This window comes from Coptis chinensis, chromosome 3 (genome assembly GCF_015680905.1).
Source record: "Coptis chinensis isolate HL-2020 chromosome 3, ASM1568090v1, whole genome shotgun sequence".
NCBI classification, from domain to species: Eukaryota; Viridiplantae; Streptophyta; class Magnoliopsida; order Ranunculales; family Ranunculaceae; genus Coptis; species Coptis chinensis.
Window position 1 is genome coordinate 95,370,470 of NC_141458.1, and position 24,316 is coordinate 95,394,785.

Below are 24,316 nucleotides of genomic sequence, written 5' to 3' on the forward strand. Positions count from 1 at the left end.
ATATTTGAATATGTGTTGATAGAGAGGAAGGAAGATTGAAAGTATTAACTAGAGAACATTGGATTATTGTGATGAAGCGAATAATTAGTTTGTGTCTGTCCTTGTGCTTTGCCAATAAAAGGATTCAAAGCACCACCCTGTACACTCAACATCATGCATTGATGTATATACTATAAGCTGGAGAACATAGTTCTAAACTGATCCCACTTCCTGATAATTAAATACATGATGATTTTGAGGAACAATTTAAAAAGTAACTTAAGTGCATAACTTCATCATATACTTATTGGAGTCATTGCATATCATTGTCTATAAATGATTTGTTAACTGTTTAAGGATATACTTCATACTTGGTGACATAGATTTTGAGCAAGAAAAACAAGTACATTTCCTTAGCATCTTTTTCTGCTGCCATCTCTTTTTCTGCTGCCATTTTTTCTGCTGCCATCTCTTTTCTGCTGCCATTTTTCTGCTGGCTCCCCTAATCTCACTACCTCTTTTCCAATTCGCAGAGTTCAAGTCATGGGGTCTAATGTCTTAAAGATGTGAGGGAGGACTATGGGGTTCATGGGAAGAATGAATGCTATGATTCGAAGTTGGACAAAATTTCTATGACAAGTTTAACGTCAACATTTTGGATGCAGTCATAACTTTTTTGGGTGACATTTTGGATGCAGTCATAACTTTTTTGGAGAAGTGTATGACTTTTGTTTATTTAGCTTATGGAAAGGTTTTGTTGGATTACATTTATTGCTTGCTACCAATTTCTAAACAGGGTAAATTAAAAACACGACAAATTTGTAAGGGCTTTTGCTATGCTAATAAACATGCCTAATGATGAAACAACATCCACCAGTTCAAGTCTTTACCTACGCTTTAAAGCATTGCTAAAGCCTGATATTATATTAAACCACACACTGTCTTTCGCTACGGCTAATGTGTAGACAAAACCAAAGAGAACCTGAAACATAAAAAAACTTCATGCTATGCTTTAAAACGTTGTTATTGCAATTCTATTTGCAACGCATAAGAGTGTAGCAAATGTCCCCCCTTTCAGCTACGTTTCAAATGGTTGCAAATGTAGTTTTCTTTTGCTGCGGTCCATGTCCATCTGTTGCCAAAGCTCATACTTCATACTACGCTTTGAAGCATTGCTAATGTAATTCTATTTGCAACGCATGAGAATGTGTAGCCAATAGTTTCCCTTTTGCTACGCTTGAAAAGGTTCTTGAGATGGACTTTAGCTTTTGTACCAAACGGGTTGCTAATGATTTTTTAGACATAAATATACATTTTACAAAATGCAGCCCAAAATATTATCAACTATGCTTTTAGATCTTTCAGCCATGCTTTTAAATGTGGATAGTAGAAAGAGTATTAGCCACGCTTTTAACGTTGCCCATAAGCTTTTATTACCTATACCTAACAACGCCTTGGCAACGCCACTTAAGACGTAACAAATGAGCTTTTCTACAGTTTTGCTAGTATTGGCTATGCTTGCAAGCGTTGCTAAAACTCATTTCTTGTAGTGAAAGCATTGATCTTTATCCATTTATCCACACACTCCATGTGGAAGAAATGGTTGCATGGAAGCTCCCGCAGCTCATCGTTGTCAGCATATTTTGCCAAACAAATACTGCATACCTGTATTCGGTCATAGCACATAAGTATGTGCACTAGTGATGATAAGCAAATCAAGGTCATTGACTACTACAGATTGAACCATTATTAGATCAAATGCAGATTCGGTCATTGACTACACCACCTACGCCAATCAATCACTACACCACTAAAACCACCTGCCACCTACACCACTACACCAGCACCACCTACACCATCTCCCCTATGTACTCCACAACTAACTAACAGGTGATTCAAATGTCGAATGCTCGCTACAAAAACAATGGACGGTTTTGGAAAAGAACTAAAAAAGTAAATTTAAACAGCCAAATCTCACTTCAAAGGCATGACTATTATGTGCATCAGTAGCAATGATATTTGACAAAGTCAAAAACTCAAAACACGTTAAGTAGTTAATCTCCAAAACCAATTCAAGCACATTTAATCACCATATATACTTTGGTTCTTTATAAATTCTTGTTGTCCTGTCAACACACTTTCTGGTATACCCCCAATTTTTATATCAAATAAATCTGCTAAAAGAAATTCAGGGAAGCGAAAAATTATCCACAAAATGGAAATTTCATAATGTATTCCATCACAAACTTCGATGAGATATGAAAAGAGATTTAACCATTAGAGTGAAATTGATAGAATTCTATTCCAATTAGGTCAACAAAACACAAACCGCGAATTTCGGATTAACCAATTGACCTTTGTTATGTTAACATACAATGCCATATATCGTTTACATCCAAAACAATCGACATAAGTTAGTCGTGGGAGGAGAGGAAAGAGAGAAGAGAATGAAGAAAACGAGAGAAGAGAACGAAAGAGAATACTGTCATTGGCTTGAGGGAGTGAATGAGCCAGAGGAGATGAGAGTGGCGATGGTGGCAAAATTTTCTTCACCTAGTGGAAAAATTTACTGGCAAAAAAGAGTTTAGGGGAGGAGGTGGATTCTATTTTCCCACTTCTAGTGGGAAAATTTCGTTTGCCGACAAATTGAGAATAATATTTACCAGTGTCCTTAAATGGACCTAAACACTGGCAAATGGTACATCTAGTAGGAAAATAAAATTTGTCACTTGCCAGTAAACAAACACAGCCTAAACCCTTATCCAAACCACCACCAAAAGTACCTTCATAGCATTAAATCTGCATGAATATCTTAAATGGGGCCTGGTTAAGTGATGGTTTTGGTTTTATCATTATAGTGCCTATTCCTGAATATCATTTAATGCATCAAAGATTCTCTAAGGCCGAGTACAATGGCTCCTTATCCCACAATAAGTGGTGGCAAATCCGGCTGTTTTTACCTCTCATCTCAATTTTAGTCCTTATATATAAAGAGTAATTTGAGGGATAGAGAGTTCATTCAGCACCCCAGTTGAAGTGGCTCAATATGGCATGTGTCCCCACCACATCTTGATTTTTTTATTTTTTTTTTAAATAATTTCATTTTATGTCAGATTTTATTAAAATAATTTCATTCTATGCACGATGAAGTGGCGCAAGATGTGGGTTTGCAGTGTGCGCCATTGCCTCACATTTTCTTTTCTCTATCTCTACAACAATATTGGTTTATCCGGTTTTACAGATACAAAATGGCACTACCATTGGACTCAGTCTAAATGCACTCAACTTATGAATGGTTAATTTTACTAAAATAGAGTAAATTGTAACGGAGCATAAATGAGCTATAGTTACTTCAGATGGTTTTGACTCTTGATGCACAAAGTTACCCCCATTCTAAGATTCCTCATTTTAGCTGCATTTGGAATGTTACATAATAAGTTACAAAGTTCTGTTTGCATAGTTCTATTTTGAGAAGTACATAATCTTCCAATATGCTTTATTAAAAGACTCTGAAGAAAAAATAAAAATAAAAAATGAAGTCCAGAACTCAAATGTTTTGTTTTCCTGTAGAACAATGAAACCTGTTGAGGATGTTTTGCATGGAAGAACATACACAAAAAAAGGAAAATTAGAGTTTTAGAAATGACTACCTGTTTGAGTTCCTCATCAGTTGCGACTTGCTGTAATCTCCTTGTCATCAATGTAGATCTTTGGGACATGGGAAAGAGTTGATCTCCAGTCCTTTCCTTCTCCACAGCGCTCTTTCAGAATAGGGCAATCGCCGATCCACAATTTCTGAAGCATGGTGAGGTGTTTCAACTCCTCGAGCTCGAAATCAAGGGTTTCACATTTGAAAAGTTCCAATCTTTGAATTGATGTGAGTCGGTTGAAGCCCTTGGGGAGTGACGAATGTGGTGAAGAAAAGATGGAAACAGATTTGAGATTTGGGTAACTGCTGCATTCGCCAACTAATGGAAGTGACTTTGAAAAGACACCTACATCCCTCCACAATTCAAGATTCTCAAGGAGTGGAGGAAGACGAGGCTGGACCCCTCCAAGTTCTGGACAATTTCTTATTGTCAGTTGTTTCAACGTGTGAGAAAACATAATGTAGTGCGGTACTAGTTTTAACTTGGGGCAATCTAGAATGAAAACTTGACGGAGACGGGGCAACTGGATATCTCCTTCTCCTTGGTTATTACTTGTAACCATCTCCTCATGCTCTTCCAGTTTATATATCCAGAGGGTTTCCAGAGATTTGAGTTTTGAAAGATCCGGTAATACCCTCAGGTTTTTGCAAGAGTCAATCGTTAAATCGACTAGATTGGACAACCTTGCGATCCAATCCGGGAAATGGAGACCCGGATACCCTTTTATTCTCAATTCTTCCAGATTTTCATGCGGTTCAAGGTTTTGAGAACACCTTCCATCTTTTTTAGCATCACTTTCATTTGTGTCTTCTCCAAAGATTAGACGTAATCCATGGAGATCCTTCTTCTTTTCAATTCTGCTTCAGCCGCCTCATTCATGTCCCCACCCGTTCCAATCCTGTAATTCTTAAATCTCCTCGCACAAAATTGAGATGTTTTACTTCTCCTATTTTGCATCCTTTTGCTCCCACCACCACCCACAATCAACTTACTTAGGGCATCTCCAATGGGGGTGTAAACCGTATAGAGTGTAAATTTTACACCTCAAATATCAAAAACTCTCTAATGGGGTGCCCGTAAGGTAATAATAGTCTATTAGCTAATAGAGAGGGTGGGGAATTCCTCTCGAGCATCACTTAAAATAACGTCTTTTAACTTAAAAACTTCGGACGCCAAAACACACGTTTGAGTTTCTATTTTAACTTCGGGGAACGTCACCAATCAAAGGCGTCCAGCTTTAAATTAAGAGGGGACGTCACTTGGGAGTGACGTCCGAAGTTTAAAATTTATTTTTTTACACTCTTCCATTGGAGAGTATAGAGTGTGGATATTTATGAGTTATACAATACTATACAATTAGAGGTGTAAAATCCTAATGGTTTGTGGAGGTGTAATTTTACACCCCCATTGAGATGCCCTTAATGTTCGGAGGAACCCCAATCTACCTATCCCAAAGTGGCAAGTACTCCAGAGCATCAATTTTTTCTATTTCCCCTCAAATTAGATAATTCCCAATGCTGGAGATTTATACCTCATGAGTATCAAGGTTTGTAAATTATACAAATTGCATAAAGTCTCAGGCAACTCGACACTTTTGTACCCCTACAAATTAAGGTATATTAGATCGCATTAATCCTTCGACTTCAGTTGGTAGTTCCACTATGTCTTCACAACCGCCTAAATCCAATGTCCTGAGACATGTCAATTGACGATATAACTCTATCCCGAACCGTGCGTGCTAGTTTAGTTGGTGTCAAAAAACGTTCTCAACTTCTTTGCCGTAAAATCGAAAGCAATACTCGAATCTCCATCATGCTAAATGACGGACTTTGATCTCATCAAATTTTGTATCATTTGCCTCCATAATGCAACATTCACTCTTTGCAAGATATTGTGCAAAATCATGAACAAGATCATGCATCTTGCAACTCATAATGTTTCCATCCAATCTCTATCAAAATCATGAAAAAATGAGCGATCGCAAGATCATCATAATATTCTTCTTCGATTTTTCAAAAATCTCTGCTTCCTTCTTCGAGCCCGTAAAACCTTGGGCCATCCATAACTTCACTAACCAATTCTTTGTTATTTTGGTATCTTTAGGAAAGATCGCACAATATATAAAACATTGCTTTAGATTTGAGGACAAATGGTAATAGCTCAAAAAGAGAGAAGGTAAAATCTCTTTTTCAACATTTTGTATATTCCAGGTTTCACTTGTTAGAACATCGTTCCAATCTTTCTTTGTTTTCTTAGATCGCATTAGGCTTGCTATACACTTGAGAGAGAGGGACGCTTTACATTTATCAGCAATTTGTCTACCAATACCTTCCAATTTGTTAAGATCTTCTTCTCGTCCCTGAAAAGCGATAACCTTAAACAACATCCAGCTATCAGCCTCAGATAATACCCCCAACTTATGATTTTGGATAGAACCTATCATATGTTTCTCATTACGTGTTGTGATCAAGACTCTACTACCAGATGCACCACCATTCAGTGCATGCTCGAAAGGCTCCCATTCATTAGCATCATTTGTCCAAACATCGTCTAGGACTAAAAAGAACTTCTTTCCTCTGAGTGACTCGCACAATAAATTGTGAAGAACTTCCCCCCATACAATCACATTCCCGACTTCTTTTCCAGTTTGTTCAATAATCTCCTTTGCAACCCTTACACGATCAAACGGCTCAGAAACACACACCCACATTGTCTTATCAAAGGCTGTCGTCACTTTCACTTCCTTGAGAATTAGTTTCACAAGCGTTGTCTTGCCGAATCCCTCGGTTCCAACTATGGAGATGACATGGACTGGCATTACTTGACGACTACTCTCCCCAAACAACAATCCCATTATAACTACTTTATCATGATCACGACCATATACCTTTGATACATCGATAAGGGAGGTAGTTAGTTGTCGAGGTCTGTCCGGGCTTTGCCTTGCAATGAGGTTGTACTGATTCTTCTCTTCGACAATCACATTCAAGCGCTCTCTCATTTCTTTTATCTTAAGACCAATATCATGGCGAACAACAACATCTTTAAAACAGAAGCAAGGAGAGAACAAGTAGGAAAGTACCTTCTTGTGTATGCCACCATTAACAACATCATCATCAACTCTATGAATTTGTGAGATAATAGTTCTAGTGTTCCACTCATCGAGTACATCGTTGGCATCATAGACTATATCTTTGAGCTTCTCTAGGCAGAGCTTGACTGCTTTCTCATTAACTTGCTTCTCCTCAGCATCATCAAGCACAGTTTGGAGCATAGTGAGTGCAGAACTGAGCTTTCCAATTTCTTCACGAACACCCACCACTAGTTTCACTTCTTTCTCAACTTCTCTTCGGATGACAGAAGTTAATTGTTCCAACACAACAGAAACAAGTGCATCAGCCATTTCTTATGTATAGAAAAGAAGATAGGACACACGATGACAACGGTTGGAAAAGAGAAGATTTTCAGCTGAACAATTAAATTTGAGCAAGGATAGTTTTATGCGAAGTTTGAAATAATTGATCCAGTAATATTGGTCTCATATCTTAAGTGATGGTACAATAATGAACAAGAAAAACAAAAACGTGTGGGGTATGTTGATTGAATTTGAACAAGAAAAACAAAAACAAAAATGTGTGGGGGTATGTTGTGAAATTATGAATACATAATTCATCTACGAAAAGTAGAACAGTTGTTAACAAAGGAAAAGCCGTTAGGTTTTTATCAACTAGGACAAGTGGACAACTAACAAAGGAAAGGAAAAAATAAATAAAATTAATGCCTAGAACTCAGAGAAGACACCAATCCGGTAATTTGATTTTGTCATGCACTGTTGAAGAATAGTTTTGATTTTGTTACTCACGAAACTTTGAAGGAAATAAAATGCATATTGTGAAATCTAATTGGACCAATACGTCTAAGAATAAAGAGGAATAAATATGCATGCGAAATGCTTTATTATTTTGTTAAACACTTGAACCATCCCAATGGTATATTTTTAATTATCCATGGATGTTCGAAAATCTCATGTAATAAACATATTTAGTGAAGAATGTTTGAGTGAAACAATTTATCATAGTTTTGCATGAATGTCTTGGTATCTACTTCTTATGTATTAGATCGAGGTCTTGCCATTTCTACATTATATGATAGCCGGGTTTGTAGGAACCACACTTCTCAACCGAACAGTGTATTTATAATCTCTCAATTTTAAGATTTTAGAACCACCTCCCTACGTTTATTTAAATTACATCTCTCCTATTTATTAATTACAATTGGCTCCCTGATCTCTATTAAAATTGAACCACCTCCTTCTTCAATAATTTTAGGATAGTCTTCTTAATTTAAAAGCTAAAATTTATGTATAGGAATTGTATATCTTTTCTATTTTTAGAAAATTGTTTCTCTTTTCTTAGTGAGAGATTCACAAAAAATTGTTTCTCTTTAGTTTTTTTAACAATTTTCATTTTAGTTCTTTACAACTTGGCTAAAAATCGTAGCACGGGATACATACTAGTGTCTAATGAAACGTGGTACCAGTCCTTTACAGCAAATGAAAGATGAGTCCAGCGTAAGACGTTGTGGAGACTACACGTTGTGTTACCATAAAATGTAACACAAGCCAATAAAAGGCCAAATATTTTTGAAAATTGCAGTGTATCATTAGATGTAAAATAAGGTTGGGGGAGGCTTCTATCATCAACCAACCAGCCAAAAATTTTAAGTGCCAAAGATGTTCGGAAGAGAAAAAAAGGAAGAACGCCAACACATGAACACATTCTTTGGATGGGAGAACGACTCAAGTGGATCAAAGACAAGGTGATGAGGACAAAACTGATTAGGAATATACAACTTAATTGTACTTACTTTTACCAATTACCAAACTATACAAATCTTTTGTCTTGTAAGTGTCTTGTACTTCTTAATTAAATCCGGAGCCTAGTGTAGATACACTATATGTCCTTAAGACGATTTTTCCCCTCCACGGTGCTTGAAGGTTGATGGAAACTATCTCCCCAAGATAGAACGGATTTCCTTCATAGAAAGCTAGCACTTCAATTCTATAGATTCAAATGAACACAACATAGTATTTGACTAAGAACGTAGGGAGAAGAGAAAGATCGAACTCACGGTGATCCGGTGTATCTTTTCTCCAAATTCATCCACTATTTATTTATAGGTGAGTGGTGCCTTTTCAAAACAACACAAATGACTCTTGGGAAAAAGTAAGCAACTCTTTGAAAAGTCACATGTTTGAAAGGACACACCATTTTCGCATATAGCATTGTTTTGAACCGATGCCTATTTCGAAAAGGTTGCACCTTTTCGGCATGATACACCGCTTTTCAAACCGAAGACATTTCGAAAGGTTGCACCTTTTTCGCATAATGCACCGCTTTCAAACAAATGCATCATTTTGAAAAGGTTTTTCTCATTACGTCTTGTTTCAAGAAAAACCCATTTCATCTTAAGTGGGGTAACTTGGGGAGACAAACTACTCATTCATATTTAAATGGATTTGAAAGCAAATCATTTTTCTAACAATCCCCACATGAATGAAAATTTGGCTTCTTCTATCATAAACATCGGATTTCGTTCTTTTACAAATGAAAAGATACCGCGATCGTCAAGTAGCATGGGAGGCCTTGAACTTGCCTTAGTGAAAGACGATCGGATTTAATTGACGATCGGTAGACTTCATTAATGTCCTTGAACTGTCGGCCGTTTGTATAAACCTAGACAATCATCTTCACGCAGCATCGCCTCTCGAATCTTGTTGGTTCTCACGCTTGTGTTCATTTTGGCCTTGAACACTTCTTGGTTTCGGATAGTGCTTTTGAGACATTTGTCTTTAAAATTCTCATAGAAGCGGCCCCAACCGACTAACATAGGTGATTTCTATAAAGAGTATCCTGCAATACTCCACTTGGATAACATAACTTTCCAAGATATAGTAAATCATTAAAAAGCTTGACTTATCCCCGGTTCCGCGCGGATATGCACCGCCTTATATAGGAATGGGTTAGAGTATAATATTACTCTCCGGTGCTAACGAGTCACTAACATAATTCAGTTGGCCCATTGAACCTAGATCTTGGGATCTCCGGTCGAATAACTAGGTTGGTTTTTCCATTATGATGACTCTTGGTTGATTATCTCAAAAGCTTTAAGCCCATTCCCTTGATAATCTTTCTACTTGCTCTCTTGTTAAACCTTTTGTAAAGCGGATCCGCAATGTTATCTTTTGACCTTACATAGTCGATTGAGATAACTCCATTTGAGAAACAATTGTCTAATCGGTATTATGGTCTACGGCGTATATGTCGAGACTTCCCGCTATACATGCTACTGCGGCTCTACCAATAGCGGATTGGTTTGTCACAAGTTGTATACACTGCTAAGCACAGTTTAGCCCGGTTGGAATATCCTCTAAGAAATTTCGAAGCTTTCACGCTTATTCCCACCTTTGTCCAATGCTATGAATTCTGATTCCATAGTGGACCTCGCTATGCACGTTTGTTTTGAGGATTTCCAAGAAACAAACGACCTCCAAGTGTAAAGACATATCCACTTGTGGACTTTGAGTCTTTAGTGTCGATATCCAATTAGCATCGCGCTGATACCATACGGGCAACGGGCCGGATATCTTGTATAGTGCAAACCAAAATTCGAAAGTATACTTTAAGTATCCCAAAACTCTCAATATGGCAGTCGATGATCTCTGCCAGGGATTACTCGTATCGACTTAGTTTGCTCCGCAGTATGCTATGTCGGGCCTTATCTGATTCATGACATACATTAAACTACCAAGTATAACGAGTATTCTAGTTGAGATATGCTATCTCCGGTATTTTTGGCTAAATGAAGATTTACGCGTCATGTTGGTGACCTTTTTTTGTGATGTTATATTTCTTGAACTTGTCAAGAATCGCCTCAATGTAATGAGATTGTGATAGAACAAGTCCATCCTCCATCCTAGAGATCTTAATTCCTAGGATAACATCGTGACACCTAAATCTTTCATGTCAAACTTACTAGACAACATTTGTTTGGTAGATTTTATGACATCCATATTACTACCCAAAATTAGCATATCGTCTACATAGAGACAAACAATGACACATCCCTTTGTGCTTTTGACATAGACACACTTGTCACACTCGTTTATTTTGAAACCGTTTGACAACATTGCATTGTCAAATTTCTCATGCCATTGTTTAGGTGCTTGCTTTAATCCATATAAAGATTTAACAAGCTTGCAAACTTTCCTTTCTTGTCGGGAGCAATAAACCGCCCGGGTTGTTCCATGTATATTTCTTCATCTAACTCACCATTCAAGAATGCCGTCTTTACATCCATTTGATGTATCTCAAATCCATGTATTGATGCTATTGCTATTAGCATTCTTATGGAAGTTATTCTTGTAACCGGAGAGTAAGTGTCAAAATAATCCATCCTTCCTTTTGTCTAAAGCCTTTGACCACAAGTCTAGCTTTATACTTGTCGATTGATCCATCAGTCTTAAATTTCTTTGTGAATATCCACTTATATCCCAAAGTCTTGGAACCTGGTGGTAAATCTACCAATTCCCATGTATGATTTTGCATTATGGATTCAATCTCGCTATTTATTGCTTCTTTCCAATAAGTAGCTTCTGGAGATGACATTGCCTCCTTGACGTTTGAGGATTATTTTCCAACAAGTATGTTAGAAAATCAGGTCCAAAAGACGTTGACGCCCTTGACCTTTTCCTACATCTAGGTTCCTCCTCAATTTAAACTTTGTGTAGGATGGTTACTAGTTGTAGCATCTAAAGTTCTCTTTGTTGAACTTGACTCTATACACATGTTATACGGAAACATCTTTTCAAAGAATGAAGCATTCCTTGACTCTATAATTGTATTAACATGTATATCTTGAATCTCTGATTTATGAACCAGAAAACGATATGCACTACTATTGTTTGCATATCCAATGAATACACAATCAATAGTCTTGGGTCCTATCTTCACCTTCTTAGGTTTAGGGACTTCCACTTTAGCAAGACACCCCACACTTTTAAGAATTAGTAGGAAGTCGATGACCTTTCCACAATTCAGTATGGTGTTTTTAAGCGTCTTCTTGTTAGGAATCTTGTTGAGAATGTAATTGGCGTGAAAGCAAAGCTTCCCCCACAAATTCAGGGCAAACCCGAACTTAACAACATAGCGTTCATCATCTCTTTTAGAGTTCGGTTTTTATGGTTCGCAATACCGCTTTGATTGAGGTGAATAAGGAGCCGTAGTTTGATGAATGATTCCATGTTCGAACGAAACCTTCAAAAGGTGATTCATATTCACCTCCTCTATCACTCCTTATAGCCTTTAATCTTTTTGCTTAGTTGATTTTCAACTTCATTTTTATAATGCTTGAACACTTCAATTGCCTCATCTTTACTTCTCAACAAGTAAACATAACTATATCTAGTGCTATCGTCAATAAAAGTAATGAAATACTTTTACCACCTCTAGTTTGTACATACTTAAGATCACATATATCCTATGTATTAAGTCTAGAGGTTCAATTTTTCAATGGAATGAAAGGATGATCCGTCAACTTGGATTCTACACAAGTTTCACATTTATGGTGTGGGTCTATTTTTATCTTTGGTATATATTCCAAATTAATTAATCTACGCAAGGTATCATAATTAACATGTCCTAATCTACCATGCCATACATGTGAAGACTCAATCAAGTAAACAAAAGATTCAACTTTATTGGCTCTTTGCGTATGATAGTAAAACAAGATATCCTAAAAGAGTCCATCCCGAAGATAGCCCTTTCCCCACTTATACATCATTCTTAGTTAGTACAAATTTATCGAAAACAAAGACTAACTTAAAGCCATTCTTGCTCAAGAAATGACCGAAAACCAAATTCTTGCGAATGTCGGGCACATAGAGCACCTCATTTAGAGTTAGTTCCTTCCCGTAAGTCAACCTCATCACCACCTTTCCTTTGCCTTCAACCTTGGGCGTAGAAGAGTTCCCCATAAAGAGTTGTTCTTCCTTTTCCACAAAGATGATAAGTGGTGAACATCGACTTGTTGGAGCATATGTGGCGAGTAGCACCAAGATCCACCCACCATTCCCTTTCATTTCCAATCATGAGACATTCAAAACCCACAGCCAGATAGGTTCATGTCATTAACATTATCGTAAAGCGTGTCCATTGTCACATTTGCTTTGTCTTTTTTTTTGTACTTCTTTTGGCTTTCAAGACATTCACTTGCCTTTATGTCCAAATTTCTTTCCACAAATATTATGCTTTGCCCTCGAACTTAGTAGCGCGTACTACTCTCTTCGCTTCGAGCTTTGTCTTGGCGCTTCCTCTTTCCCTTAGCACTAGATCCTTCCACAATATTGGCCTTTGCCACCACGGATCCTTGCCCCTTCTTCCGAGATAGGCGGTTATCTTCTTCTATCCTTAGGCGGACAATCACTCTTCAAGATTCATATCTTTGCGTTTATGCTTAAGATAGTTCTTAAAATCCTTCCAAGATGGTGGTAATTTCTCAATCATAGCGACCACTTGGAAAGATTCTCCTAGGGTCATTCCTTCAAAGAATGACATCATGGAAGATTACTTGAAGTTCTTGGACTTGGCTTATGACGGTCTTACTATCCGTCATTTTGAAATCAAGAAATCACGCCAACTATGAATTTCTTCATGCCAAGATCTTCACTCTTGTATTTCTTGTCCAACGAATCCCAAAGTTCCTTAGCGGTCTTGAACACACTATACACATTGTATAATGAGTCACCTAACCCGCTTAAGAACATAATTTCTACACAAGAAATCGGCATGAAACCAAGCATCCTTGGCCAAAACCTTCTCCTTGTCGGGGTTTCAATCGAGCTTACATCGAGCCTTATCCCACGAAACCTTGCCAAGTTAAGGGTGGTCGATAGAAGAGCATCTTTTGTTGCCGGTAAAATCGGTTCCATTGAACTTTTGAAAGCTCCCACGAGGAAACGAGAATGGGGGAGCGATGATGTAGCCGAGGACTAACTAACCGGTGGTGTTGCCATATTCAAAATACAACTACACTTTGTTATTCCTTTAAACCAAAAAGAAAAGAAAAAAACAAAACAAATTACGTTCTGTAAATAAGAAGAAGAAAAAGAAATGCCTTCTTAAGTTGTTAGGAATATACAACTTAATTGTAACTATTTACCAATTACCAAACTATACAAATCTTTTGTCTTGTAAGTGTCTTGTACTTTTAATTAAATCCGAGCCAGTGTAGATACACTATGTCCTTAAGACAGATTTTTCCCTCACGGTGCTTGAAGGTTGATGGGAAACTATCTCCCAAGATAGAACGGATTTCCTTATAGAAAGCCAAGACTTCAATTCTATGGGCTTCGATGAACACAACATAGTATTTGACTAAGAACAGAGAGGGAGAAGAAAAGATCGAACTCGTGTGATCGGTGTATCTTTCTCTCCAAATTCATCCACTATTTATAGGTGAGTGGTGCCTTTTCAAACAACACAACTCTTGGGAAAAAAGTAAGCAACTCTTTGAAAAGTCACATGTTTGAAAAGGACACACCATTTCGCATATAGCAGATTTTTCACCAAAGTGCCTTTATTTCAAAGGTTGCACCTTTTTCAAGATCTGATACATTTCAAACCAAAGGCACATTTCGAAAGGTCGCGACCTTTTCGGCATAATGCTTGCATTTTTCAAACAAATGCATCATTTTGAAAAAGGTTTTTCACATTACGCATCTTTGTTTGAAAAAACCCATTTCATCTTAAGTGGGGTAACTTGGGAGACAAACTACTCATTCATATTTAAATGGATTTGAGCAAATCATTTTTCTAACAAAAACTTCTGTCCAGTTAACAAACCTACAGAATTTTGTATGATTTTTGGGTGGCCTTTTGTTTTAGGCTACCCAACCTTGAATCTGTCTGGTTACCAGTTTCAGTTAGTTTTATGATGTAGGACATTTGTTGTTGTTGTATATACATGCCAGATTAGTTCAAAGTAGTAGCTGGGGCCAGTCACTTTTATTATTTCTTTTTCTATCTAAATCCTTCCTCCTATAAGCAATATTTCTTCCTTTTCTGGCTTGGTCTTACACCCCCTGAAGTTTGAGGTGATTAAATTATTTGTTGTTTCATCAACATCTTGAAACTTCTATGATCCTATGGGTTTGGAATTACGGCAATCTGATTGAAAACGGTGAAGGAAAAGTAACTTGGCATTTGGAAGCGAAACAGAGTGCAAGTAAATATCCAGCTTTAGAGCACAGACCGACGATCCGCATTGTTCAAAATAGTTAACTGGTAACAGATGCAACAAACTCATATATATAACTGAATAAGAACAAAATTTCTAATCAAAGTTTGAAATATTTGAAGTGACAGTGGGGACGTTCCACCCACCAATTGCTTGGAATTTGAAGAAAACCGTGTGGGGTATGTTGTGAACTTGTGAGGGCGTAAATCGCTTATGAAAAGTAGAACAGTTGTTAAAATTGTCCATTACTGAGAGAATGCCAAGGGAAATGACCCACATCTCAAAGGGAACACACAAAAGAAGATAACGTGAAAGACTTGGAGGAAAATCAACGTTATTTTCATAGAGGATACGTACCTGGGAGCCTTCTCATCTGTTGCATAGGTACGCCCTAATTTCCTCTGTATCATGTACCCGTGTCGTGCCGACACGGATACGGACACGGACACAAGCAAAACAGTACTCTAATTCTCAGATCTCGCCGTGTCCAAATCGTCGTACCCGTGTCCAAACCAAACACTCATCCCGTACCCATGCAACACAGCTTCTCATGTGTGGAATAGTTTTGGATTTTGTTACTCGCGGAACTTGTCAAGGAAATAAAATGCATATTGTGAAATCTAAATCAACCAATGCGTCTGCCGAAAATGCGTAAGCAAATTAAGAGAAACAGAGTGCAAGTAAATTCCAGCTTTATAGTCCAAACCAACAATCTAAATTCTTCAAAAAAGTTAACTATATCACTGAATAAGAATCAAATTCTAATAAAACTGGCTAACTATAATAGGAATCAGTCAAGAAAGCTTTTGACAACAACAATGATGAAATAACAACACTTTAACATGCTGTAACTGACAATGCCAAACATGAAATGGGACCTAAAAATATTAAACACGACAAAAAAATACCATGAGTCAACACTTCTAGGAGAACAAAAGAATGGAATGATATTATACTATGGATTCAAAATGATAGTATACAGTTGAGTCCTTGAGGCTAGTGTACGCATACATAGAATCAGCCATCGCTATCTGAAAACCAGAAGAAACAAAGCAACACAAAAGTGACACCCTTCTTCTGTTGAATCAATACCCGTAAAACTCTACATGACCTGCGATTTCCTTGCAAAGCAACTTTGCCTCCGCTGCCAACTTCAGACTCTTCGCAATAATCAACCCTGTTTGCCTGTGTGTGGGCGCTGGCATGTAGGCCTTTGCATCTTCTTCCCTCCCCAAAGACATCAGTTCCCTTGCAGGAAGAACATTGTTCCACCAAAATTCGTGCAAAATCTTATTCATCAGTTCCCAATATTCCCGTTCCCTACTGACACGAAATATATTGCTCCCATTTGGAGTCCAACAATATAGATCAACCCATTCTCTATCCAAGATCTCCATCTGACCCTGTACCTGAGGCATATAATAGAAAGGCATTGTTTCCCAGGGTAGGCCAAGTTCAGGTTTTCCCTTGTTATATGGACACTTTACCTCTAATACCCCACCTCCTGGGCAACCCTCAAGTAGTCCATCTGGAGAGGCCCCAAGCCACTGAAACTTTTCTTCCGCATGGATGGCAAACCCTAAGAAGCTCACATCTCTACCAGTGATGCTTTTGTACCGCTCGATCGCTGCAGTCTCATTGAGCACTCCCCAATCCATAGCAGCCTTGGCTGCAATAGCAATTGAATCACCATGTGGTGCAAATACTTTCTCCTGCCAAAGCTCATTACGACGATTTCCCTTCCAGAATCCCAAGGCGGTGCTAAAGGTGCTTGTCGTCAGCTTGTCTCGACGTAGCGCAAACCACTCCTCCGACTTTTGCGGGGCATTAGAATGGGTAAGCTGGCACTTCACTACCAGAGATGATGGGGCACAAAGAACGAATGGGCTTAATGAAGATGTCACCATTGAGGCAGCAGTGGAGCACGTTCTGACCATGAGAATTCCATAGCTTTTTTGGGAAGCTGGAGCTGCTGTTTTGTGGTGAACTAGTTGAATTTGAGTGATGCACATAAAATCCTTTGCTGACAGTGTCATTCTTTTGATATAATCTGGGGATCATACCAAGGTCAGAATCTGGTAGACTGTAAATGACAGTTTCAGAACCCACGAGTTATAGATAACTAGTAGACATATAAGAATTTTTTTCAATGATAATGTGTAGTACACATAAGAAGCCACACATAAATCACTTAAAATGCCTTATCGAGGTACATTCTTAACTCCTCAAGGACCATTTCCAATAGAATCTAGTCAGGGGAAACAAGCCCTATATTGAGGTCCACAAAACCATATACATTGCCAATGTTACAGAAATATTTTTGTTGAGAAAAAGATTTGACAACTACAAGTGGCCATATCATTGCGCTAGAAACATATACCTAAATTAGTAACTAAAACAAACGTAATGGACCGTCTCTTGTTTCTGTTAAAATAAAACCTCATGCTAGAACAATCCAAGAATAAAACAAGGCAAAATACTTCTCCTTGACACATATTCACTAACCTTTAAGCTACACGAATCTCCCCCAACCATCAGAACTCACCCAAAAGTAAGGGGCTTCTAGAATAAAGATATAAAGCAGATACATCCAAATAAACATACAATTACAAACAAAAAGTAACAAGGAGAAAAAACCCAATCAAGAAAGGAATCCTTACAAAATTAATAATACAATAAGAAGAATTGCGTAAAACTACATATAAACGAAAGTACATGTAAATGGTTCTCAAGTCGAAAGTCAAAAATAAAATGTAGAGAAAGAGATGGCATTGAACTTTGTGGATAATTAGTGAAAGTTGGAGAGCTTATCTTATTATGAACAAAATGAAGAAAAGCTGAAATGGATAGGTCATCATACCTTGAGTGATGTTGGAGTTGGTAGGTGAGGGTGCTTGGTGGCCATTAGAGAAAGCTTGAAGTTGTTGTTGAGAAAACACAAAGTCTTTCTTGGTTTGCTCAAATTCAGCCAAGACCGATTTGTATTTCTCTAATTCTCTTCAGTATCAAAACTCTGATGGAGCCATGACTGACTCTACAACAAGTAATGGTGGGGCAATACGAGATGCAGATGGTGAAATTTTCCTAGTCTACACTGGAGAAGGGGGAATATGTCTGTATTATACCAGGAGCTCCAAGGAATTCTATATGGTCTGCAAGGATGCACTTTGCTGGGGAAGAAGGAGATTGTGGTGGCCATTAGTAGCACTTGACTCAAAATGATTCAACGTACTACTTACAAAACTATCTTTGTCAGATTCCTCAAGATCTCTACCAAGACTAGCACCAAACACAACATAGTTAACTATTTCATCATCTTGGGAATCATCAAGTTACAGAAACGTTGGCTTTCCTTTTCTCTAAGGGTTTCTTATTCAGTTTCTTAGGGCAATTGTGAGCATAGTGACCGAACCTATTACACTTGTAACATTGGACTTTTAAGAGATCAATATAAGACTTATTTTCAGTACAATTACAAGCAAAAAAACCCAATGAAGAATTGGACAAATGGTTTGTGGATAAACATTGGAAGTTTGAGAGGTTATCTTATTATGAACAAGTAGACTTTGGAAGAAACAAAATGAAGAAAAGGGTAGCTAGCTCATCATACCTTGAGTGAAGTTGGAGTTTGCGCATTAAAAGGAGCCGTTACTGGCCACACTTGGGGAGGAACTAGATTGATTTTCGGAAGTACGGTCGATGCCAATGTTAAGATACCGACACAACAAATACCGGCATATAAAGTATCAGGGGAGTCATAAATTTCACCGTAGCTTGAGGTTAGATATGCTCTAGAGTCTGGACGACTAGGGGGGATATGGTAGACTATTCAAAAAGATTACATGTACAAAAGTTCATATAGAGAATATCTAATGTTTGCGCACTTGTGAAGAATACTATCAAATTTTAAGGACATACATTCTACATAAACTTTTCGCGGATCCGGTCTCAGAAATTTAACAAGCTTGGGTCCTCGGCATACGTTGATCAGTGGTTACTTTCTAAATCAAGATGGAAAACAAGGATAGACTGACAATCTGAGTGCCACTTCATAAACCAAGTGTCCTTTTGCTCATAATTCCTTGAAAATGTAACAGGAATCCTGCACAAGATTGTTCTGAACTTTTGCGTAATTTTTTCTGTGGGAGATTCCTCTGGCCTTAAATGGCGCCATTCCGTAGTTCAGCTCATAGCACATCATGTCAATATCCCAGTGGTACTCATCTGCAACTTGTTCACTCTCCAATGCTAAACATAACACCATTTGTCTGAAAAAAAAATACGAGGAATTACTAGTAAAGGACAGATCAAGAATCAACAACCAGATAAAGCTCTTAAGACATTGCTCATGTGCATATCTACTCTACAGAAGATTCTTGTTAGGAATATACAACTTAATTATACTTACTCTTTACCAATTACCAAACTATACAAACTTTTTGTCTTGTAAGTGTCTTGTACTTCTTAGTTAAATTCGAGCTTAGTGTAGATACAATATGTCATTAAGACATATTTTCCTCCTTACGGTGCTTGAAGGTTGATGGGAAATTGTCTCCCAAGATAGAATGAATTTTCTTCTATAGAAAGCTAGCACTTCAATTCTATAGAGTCAGCGAACATAACATAGTATTTGACTAAGAACAGAGGAAGAAGAGAAAGATCAGAACTCTGTGTGATCTAGTGTGTCTTTCTCTCCAAATTCATCCAATATTTATAGGTGAGTGGTGCTTCTTCGAAACAACACAGTGACTCTTGGAAAAAAGTAAGCAACTCTTTGAAAAGTCACATGTTTCGAAAGGACATACCATTTCGGCATAAAGCACTGTTTCGAACTAGTGCCTATTTCGAAAAGTCACACCTTTTCGGTATGATGTACTGTTTCGAACCAGTGCACATTTCGAAAGGTCGCACCTTTTTGACATATTGCAATGTTTTGAACCAGTGCACCCTTTCGAAAAAGTTTTTCTCACTTTACGTACTATTTCAAGAGAAACCCATTTCATCTCAAGTGGGGTAACTTGGGGGACAAATTATTCATTTATATCTCAATGGATTTGTGCAAATATATTTTTTTAACAATCCCCCACATGAATGAAAATTTGGCTTCTTTTATCATAAACATCGGATTTCTGTTCTTTTACAAATGAAAAGATACCGCATCAGGTCAAGTAGCATGGGAGGCCTTGAACAAGACGATCGGATTTAATTGGACGATCAGTAGACTTTAATTAATGTCCTTGAACTGTCATCCGTTTATATAAACCTAGACAATCATCTTCACACAGTACTTTCTCGAATACTATTGGTTTTCACGTTTGTGTTCATTTTGGCCTTGAACACTTCTTGGTTTCAGAGAGTGTATTTTGAGACATTTGCCCTAAAATTCTCATAGAATTGAAACGGCCCCACTTCACACTCACATAGGTGATTTCTATAAAGAGTATCCTGTAATACTCTACTTGGATAGCATAACTTTCCAAGATATAGTAAATCATTAAAAGCTTGATTTATCCTGAGTCTCGCGGTAGATATGCACTGTCTTAATCAATTTCTCTTGTCAATTAATCAATTACTTTTCTTATACACCCACCCTTTAGTACCTACTCCACGATTTGCACTCCACACATTTGCCAAATCACACATTCCTGTGTGCCTCTCTCCCACCAAATACCACAATATCATAGCCATCTCTGGGCTTTCATACACATATTTCACGGCCTCTTTGGGCACAAAACTTCGGTCATTCATGGCACATTCAATGAACACCTTAGGTCATTCCCCACCACATTCAAGGAATACCTATCATATCACTAATCGGCCATTCATGGCACATTCAATGAATGCCCCTGGTCATTCCCTGTCACATTCAAGGAATACCCGATCCTACATTCCCATACACTCAAGGAATACAACTAACCCGCAAGAAGGCGAATACCTTAGTTCCTCTTTAGGGGCGCTCTAAACCATCCGGTCATTCATGGCACATTCAATGAATCCCCTTTATATAACGCTTAATCGGGCCATTTATGGCACATTCAATAAATGCCCACCTAACATATGACTTCATCACCATAAACTCAATTCTAAAACTTGAGGCGGAGAGTTCTAAAAAGGTCGCGGTAAGTTTTGTTTACGCATTATTGTACTTTATTGCATAGATTATTTCAGAGAACGTAGGAATATCTTGATTCAATTAATTTTGGTTTACGCGTTATTAATTTCATGGATATATAAGTGTCGTAACGTTGTGTATAGTAAAAGACTGAAAAATCACAAAGTAGTAAATACATGTACACAAGTATATTTAGGAAGGTCCTTAGCCTAAAGTCAAACACGTTAATAGTCCTAGACTTATCCTATTAGACCGAATCATAATTTTAGGTAAAAGTCAAATTTTGGGTCAACTGGTCAAAGTCAACCCTAGTCAAAGCCAACCGTCAACTCTGGTCAATAGTCAACATTGGTCAACCCGGCCTAAACTCCAAAAATCCAAAAGCCCAAAACCTAAGGCCCATAGTATAAAGTTAAGTCCAAAAAATAAATAAAAACCAAACAAAACATATAAGCCCATCATGATTTGGCCCAAGCCCAAATCGTGGTTCACTGTTCATCTCCTTCCTCATCCAACTTCCAGCCACCACCGACCACCACAACAGCCACCACCGGCCACCTCTAAACAAAAAGAACCCAGCGGTTTTCATCCCCACAAAAACCCCCGCCTACCTATACCATCAAATCATGATTCTATTATACTGTAAAAATTCGAATCGACGCCATTAAAGGTTTATTCACGCTTCAATCACCCTCTCTCCAACACCCAATCCACCACCAACACATCCCCCTCAACCCAACAACATAACCTCACAACAAAACTAATCAAAAACCTTAGTCCCAACAATCAAGACGCAGGATGGTTTGGTGCTGATTTGGTCGCCATTGGAGCTCCTCCGAAGCTTCAGTAGCCCACCTTGCGACACCAACAACCCATCTAACACCAATTAGAACACTAACAGTTCCAACATCACCACAAATCAAAAAAATAAAATATACTTCAAACACAAAACAGGAAGGACGGTTTGGTGCTTTGGTGCTGATGGCGACGCCATTAACCACCGGTGTCAAGATGTCAAGGCTTCGACAGTTTAACTTTTCAACTTTACCCACGTTTTACATACTGTGGCACTGCGACATTCATATTTATCAGTCGACACCATTAACAGGGTTTACACTATCTCAATTCTGGAAAACAGTATTACAGGGATGAATAGCATAAACAAATATAACAAAAACAAACTTCAGACTACTCATTGTTTTAAAACCGAACAAACTCCGAAAAGAGAAAAACCCCAAAGACTAAGTCGACCGTCATGTGGCCGGAAGATCTTTCTTGTTCAAACCCTTTTTTCTTCTTTCTGTAAAACTCCCCCTCTTTTTCTTTTTTTTTTTTTATAAACCCTCGCTGTGTTTTTTCTCCCAGAACTCTCATGAGAAAACTCTATTTTTTCTAGTTGTTTAAAACCTCCCCGAAAAACAAGGGTTTTAAACCTATCTACTTACTTACGGGCTTTTATCCGAAACTACTGGATATCCTATCTTTGTTTTATCTATTTACATTATTATTATTATTATTAATATAAATATTATTATAGGAAAAGCAATTAAAAGACGGGGTGTTATATGTTTAGTGGACATGTGTCAGGCATAAACAAACTACTGCCTCTAAACATAACAGTTATCCAAGTCGTTAGTAATTGATATGGACAGTTCCTAAACAGAAGGAAACTGAAGAGGGCGATCTTTGATGATCGATAAGGAAGGAATCGTGATGACATATCTTTAATAGTTACCTTTTAGATATAATCTTACCATATATGATGGGACATTATGATCAACAATGAAATCTACCTCTCATAAGATATGATCTAGATTCAGACTTCCATAAGGAGGGAATTCCTAATAGGAAGGTAGAGTCCAAAGATGGAAGGGAACTCACAAGCGGTGAGGATAGCCCTAACCCTAGGACTCTCAAAGCTCTTCCTATATAAACCATAGGGATTCGCTCTTAGGAACTACGCAAGATAAGGTTTGATTCTCCTAAATAAATAAAGAGATACGTATGCAGCCGCCAGGTGGTTCAACCATAAACTCACAATCATCTCATCACTTCTTTACTCAGTAAAAGCTTTTAGGTCACAAGGCACAGAGCAAGATCAGGGGATACTAGGAAATTCCCCTACAGGATCCTTGCCCTTCTTATTAGATAGACGGTTATCTTCCTCTATCCTTAGACGGACAATCAGTTCTTCAAGATTCATATCTTTGCATTTATGCTTAAGATAGTTCTTATAATCCTTCCACGATGGTGGTAATTTGTCAATCATAGCAGCCACTTGGAAATATTCTCCTAGGGTAATTCGTTTAGCAATGACATCATGGAGGATTACTTGAAGTTCTTGGACTTAGCTTATGACGGTCTTACTATCTGTTATTTTGAAATCAAAAAATCTGCCAACTATGAATTTCTTCATGCCAACATCTTCACTCTTGTATTTTTTGTCCAACGAATCCCAAAGGTCCTTAGTAGTCTTGAACACACTATACACATTGTATAATGAGTCAGCCAACCGCTAAGGATATAATTTTTACAGAAGAAATTAGCATGAAACCAAGCATCCTTGGCTAAAACCTTCTCCTTGTCGGTTTCATCAGGGCTTACATCAGGAGCCTTATCCCACATAAACCTTGCCAAGTTAAGGGTGGTTAGATAGAAGAGCATCTTCTGTTGCCAGCGCTTGAAATTAGTTCCATTGAACTTTTCAGGCTTCTCCCGATGAGGAACAGAATGGGTAACAACAGTAGGAACAGTAACAGCAGGAGTAACTGGTGGTGTTGCCATATTCTGAAATATAACTACACTTTGTTATTCCATTAAACCAAAACATAAAAGAAAACAGAAACAAATTATGTTCGGTAAAGAAGAAGAAGGAAAAGAAATCTGTCTTAAGTTGTTAGGAATATACAACTTAATTGTACTTACTCTTTACTAATTACCAAACTATACAAACCTTTTGTCTTGTACTTCTTAGTTAAAAATTCGAGCCTAGTATATATACACTATGTCCTTAAGACAGATTTTCCCCCTCACGATGCTTGAAGGTTGATGGGAAACTGTCTCCCAAGATAGAACGGATTTCCTTCTATATAGAAAGCTAGCACTTTAATTCTATAGAATCAGCGAACATAACATGATATTTGACTAAGAACAAAGGGAGAAAAGAAAAATCAGAACTCTGTGTGATCTGGTGTGTCTTTCTCTCCAAATTCATCCACTATTTATAGGTGAGTGGTGACTCTTCGAAACAACACAGTGACTCTTGGAAAAAAGTAAACAA

The 24,316-nt window shown here is 37.8% G+C and overlaps 2 protein-coding genes across 6 annotated transcripts in view; both read right to left on the bottom strand.

The window, feature by feature from the left end:
* Positions 1–3,356: 3,356 nt before the first annotated feature.
* The window catches only part of LOC147511835 (disease resistance protein RGA2-like), a 36,404-nt gene continuing 15,444 nt past the window's right edge, over positions 3,357–24,316 (bottom strand). The window contains exons 2-4 of one of the 2 annotated variants that reach the window (XM_086603466.1): positions 5,047–5,074; positions 3,630–4,620; positions 3,357–3,543 (exon numbers count right to left, since the gene is read on the bottom strand). In XM_086603466.1, the coding sequence (XP_086459592.1) occupies positions 4,449–4,620; positions 5,047–5,074 (200 nt within the window). In that variant the 3' untranslated portion in view covers positions 3,357–3,543; positions 3,630–4,448. Of the gene's footprint in view, positions 4,621–5,046; positions 5,075–24,316 lie in introns of both variants that reach the window. The other variant, XM_086603465.1, reaches the window with a different exon arrangement.
* On the bottom strand, positions 15,853–18,728 carry LOC147511836 (uncharacterized). Of its 4 annotated transcripts, XM_086603470.1 has the most exons (3): positions 18,535–18,727; positions 17,785–18,094; positions 15,853–16,974 (listed from the first exon to the last, which is right to left on the bottom strand). In XM_086603470.1, exon 3 carries the CDS (start codon positions 16,958–16,960, stop codon positions 16,010–16,012), a length of 951 nt encoding a protein of 316 aa, XP_086459596.1. In that variant the 5' UTR covers positions 16,961–16,974; positions 17,785–18,094; positions 18,535–18,727; the 3' UTR covers positions 15,853–16,009. The 4 variants fall into 4 exon arrangements, with proteins under 4 accessions (XP_086459596.1, XP_086459598.1, XP_086459597.1 ...); XM_086603472.1 differs by lacking the exon at positions 17,785–18,094 and having other exon boundaries at positions 15,853–17,007; positions 18,535–18,728; XM_086603471.1 differs by lacking the exon at positions 17,785–18,094.